Raw genomic sequence first — 3495 nt, 5'->3', positions numbered from 1 at the left:
TGTGTGTGGGCAAGTCCGTTCATTTCAAAAGTACGGCAGATAATCCGCCGGACTTTGTCCGCCGGAAAAGTCACGTGTGTGGGCAGGTCCGCTCGTTCGGACAGTCCGGCGGACTTTACGGCGGTTTGTCCGCCAGACTAAGTCCACCGGATAGTCTGATCGTGTGTACGCGGCATAAAGGGGACTGGTAATGGGCACAGAGTCAACACCACCAATAAGAGCAAACCGGCTCGTGCAACTGATCCATTTTCTTTTTATCAAAACTAATTTTCTTCTTTTATGAAAACAAAACAAAAACAATCCTACAAAATTTCCAGGACCGATGCTATCTGAATTTTGTAGCGTCCCTTTCATGCAGTGAAGTTGTCCTGTCCCCTTTTGCAGAAAATCACCCCCAAAGCATAATGTTTTCACCTCCATGTTTGACGGTGGGAATGGTGTTCTTGGGGTCATAAGCAGCATTCCTCCTCCTCCAAACACTGAGTTGAGTTGATGCTAAAGAGCTAAATTTTGGTCTCATCTGACCACAGATGCGAAAAACAGTTGCAGATTTGCAAGGAATCACATAATGTTTGAACACCATAAGCCATAGACCAGGCCGAGGCCTTTGATCCTCACGGCTGCCTTATGCAAGCATGCCAAGCACCATGATTGATGACCTCATTGGAACTCTTAGCCCCTGTACACACGGTCGGAGAATCCGTCGGAATGTGTCCTATCGGACTGTGTCGTCGGATAATCCGACTGTGTGTGGTCTGCATCGGACTGATTCCATCGGAATATCCGTCGGACCCAATTTTCGAACATGTTGGAAATATTTCCCGGCCAACTGGGCTGGTCGGACATACTCCGATCATGTGTAGAGAATTTTGATCGGACCAAGTGCCACGCATGCTCAGATCAAATTTCTACATCAAAGCTATTGGCTACTAGCCTGAATGTAGTCCCATCGTAACGAAATTACGTCATCACGTTCTGAATGATCGGATTTTTCGACAACTTAGTCCGACCGTGTTTATGCAACAGTTTTGGACAAGATCCGACGGGCAAAATCCGATGGACAAAATCCGAAGGATTTGGTTGGCAGAATGTCCGATTGTGTGTACAGGGGCTTAGTATAGTAGGTTCAGTTCCCTTCGTATAATTTAAATTTGTTCTTGCCACCAGTAAGAACAAGCTCCCGGCTCATACGACTGATACGTTTTGTCCTTCTAAAAGCTATTTTACTTCAATTTATACGCAATAAATAAAATCAGTTTTCCAGTGTCCTGTAAAGTCGCCAGGGTGGGTGCTACTGAATTTCGTGCCTTCTGTGCACATCTTACCGTTCATCCAATTTGGTGCATGAAGGCTAAAATCAGTTGAAGGGATCACATAATGTGGTGTGAATAGGGTGTGCCTTTGATCTTCATGGTAGCCTTGTGCAAGCAGCCCAAGCACCATGAATGGGATCATCATGGGAACTTCCGGGAGGTTCTGCAAACCTTCCAGTTCCCTTCATTTCATTGAACATTGTTCTTGCCACCAGTAAGAGCAAGCTCCCGACTCTTCTGACTGATCTCCTTCTCAAACCTATTTTATATAATTTATACAAAAAAAAAAAACATAAATTTTCCATCGTCCTAAAAAATTTCCCAAGACCAGTGCTACTAAATTTTGTAGCTCTTGTGTGCACCTTACAGTTCATCCCATTCGTGAATGGGCGCTAAAATCAATTGCAGAGTTGCAAGTAATCACGTATGACCCCCCATAGGACATAGGACAGTCCGCGCCTTTGATCCTCACGATGGCCTTGTGCCAGCAACCCAAGCACCATGAATGAGGACCTCATTGGAACTCCTAAGAGGTTCTGCGAACCTTCCAGCTACCTTCATATAACTGAAACTGGACTGTTTTTAATGTAGACATGGTAGGGGTCACTGCGTTTGTCCACATTCTTAGATCGTGTATACCCGAGTATCAGACTGCCTACAGTCACAGCGAAGAGGAACATGACGAAGATGATGAAGATATAGGCGTTGTCGTCCTTGTTGGGTTTGGTGATGTTGTGTTGCGTGTCTGACTGGCACGGCGCATTGTTCAGTGTCTTGTTGATGGCCTGAAGCACGGTGTGAAGGTTTTCCAGAAGCTTTTCCATGGTAAAGTTCTTCTCCATGTCAACAAGGATTAAATGGATGGAGAGCGGTTGCAATTCAATGTGTCCAACAGAGCAGAACCTGGAGATAAAGTAAGTACGTTAGTAAATGTCTTACTGACATACCAATGACAGGTAGGCAAGTGTATCTCCTGGAGCAAATCATGGCTCGGCTAATCTCCCTACAAGAAGTGAGTGTGTCCTTGTTTTTGTTCTGACCACTGTCACCGGGACAAAGATTTTTTGGCAAATCTTGTCCTGAAAGAGTACATGGGGAGGGGGGGGGGTCTTTTAATGGGAGCACCTGTTCCTCTTTACCCAACTTGCCCAGAAGTTGGTGTAAACCCCTTTAGTTCCAGTGGGCTCCCAAAATCCTCAGGACTTTTGGGCACAGCCAGGAGATAAAAGATCCACTGCTTCCTACATCCAGTTGCTCAGAGAGACTATATCTGTTGAGACGGCATTAACTGAGCATGTTAGCTGGCACCAGGTAGGCAGGGCCAGGACAAGGGGTGGGCAAGAAGGTTGGCTGCCCTGGGCGCAATGGTTTTTTGCCAAGATGGAGGCGCCCTGTGTCAGTTGCTTCTGTTACAAGACTGAAAGGAGTAAGTGACAGCAACATCACTGCTAATCCTTTATTGCTTGGCCGCCTGCATCTTAGCAACCAATGACACTTTACAGCCAACCACCTCCATCACAGCAACTAATGACACTTTACAGCCAACCACCTGCATCATAGAAACTAATGACACTTTACAGCCAACCACCTGCATCATAGAAACTAATGACACTTTACAGCCAACCACCTGCATCATAGAAACTAATGACACTTTACAGCCAACCACCTGCATCATAGAAACTAATGACACTTTACAGCCAACCACCTGCATCATAGCAACCAATGACACTTTACAGCCAACCACCTGCATCATAGCAACCAATGACACTTTACAGCCAACCACCTGCATCATAGCAACCAATGACACTTTACAGCCAACCACCTGCATCATAGAAACTAATGACACTTTACAGCCAACCACCTGCATCATAGAAACTAATGACACTTTACAGCCAACCACCTGCATCATAGCAACTAATGACACTTTACAGCCAACCACCTGCATCATAGCAACCAATGACACTTTACAGCCAACCACCTGCATCATAGCAACCCATGACACTTCACAGCCAACCACCTGCATCATACCAACTAATGACACTTTACAGCCAACCACCTGCATCATAGCAACCAATGACACTTTACAGCCAACCACCTGCATCACAGAAACCAATGACACTTTACAGCCAACCACCTGCATCATAACAACCAATGACACTTTACAGCCAACCACCTGCATCAT

General features: G+C 45.7%; 1 protein-coding gene across 1 annotated transcript; it reads right to left on the bottom strand.

Annotated features, from left to right (window-relative positions):
• Window positions 1–1870: 1870 nt before the first annotated feature.
• On the bottom strand, window positions 1871–2155 carry KCNE3 (potassium voltage-gated channel subfamily E regulatory subunit 3). The gene has a single exon (XM_077451023.1). It carries the CDS (start codon window positions 2153–2155, stop codon window positions 1871–1873), a length of 285 nt encoding a protein of 94 aa, XP_077307149.1.
• Window positions 2156–3495: the final 1340 nt, after the last annotated feature.

Source organism: Lithobates pipiens, unplaced genomic scaffold (assembly GCF_037356315.1).
Source record: "Lithobates pipiens isolate NorthernLeopardFrog02 unplaced genomic scaffold, aLitPip1_a1.2 Scaffold_23, whole genome shotgun sequence".
Classification (NCBI taxonomy): Eukaryota; Metazoa; Chordata; class Amphibia; order Anura; family Ranidae; genus Lithobates; species Lithobates pipiens.
This window is presented reverse-complemented; position numbering and strand designations above follow the sequence as displayed.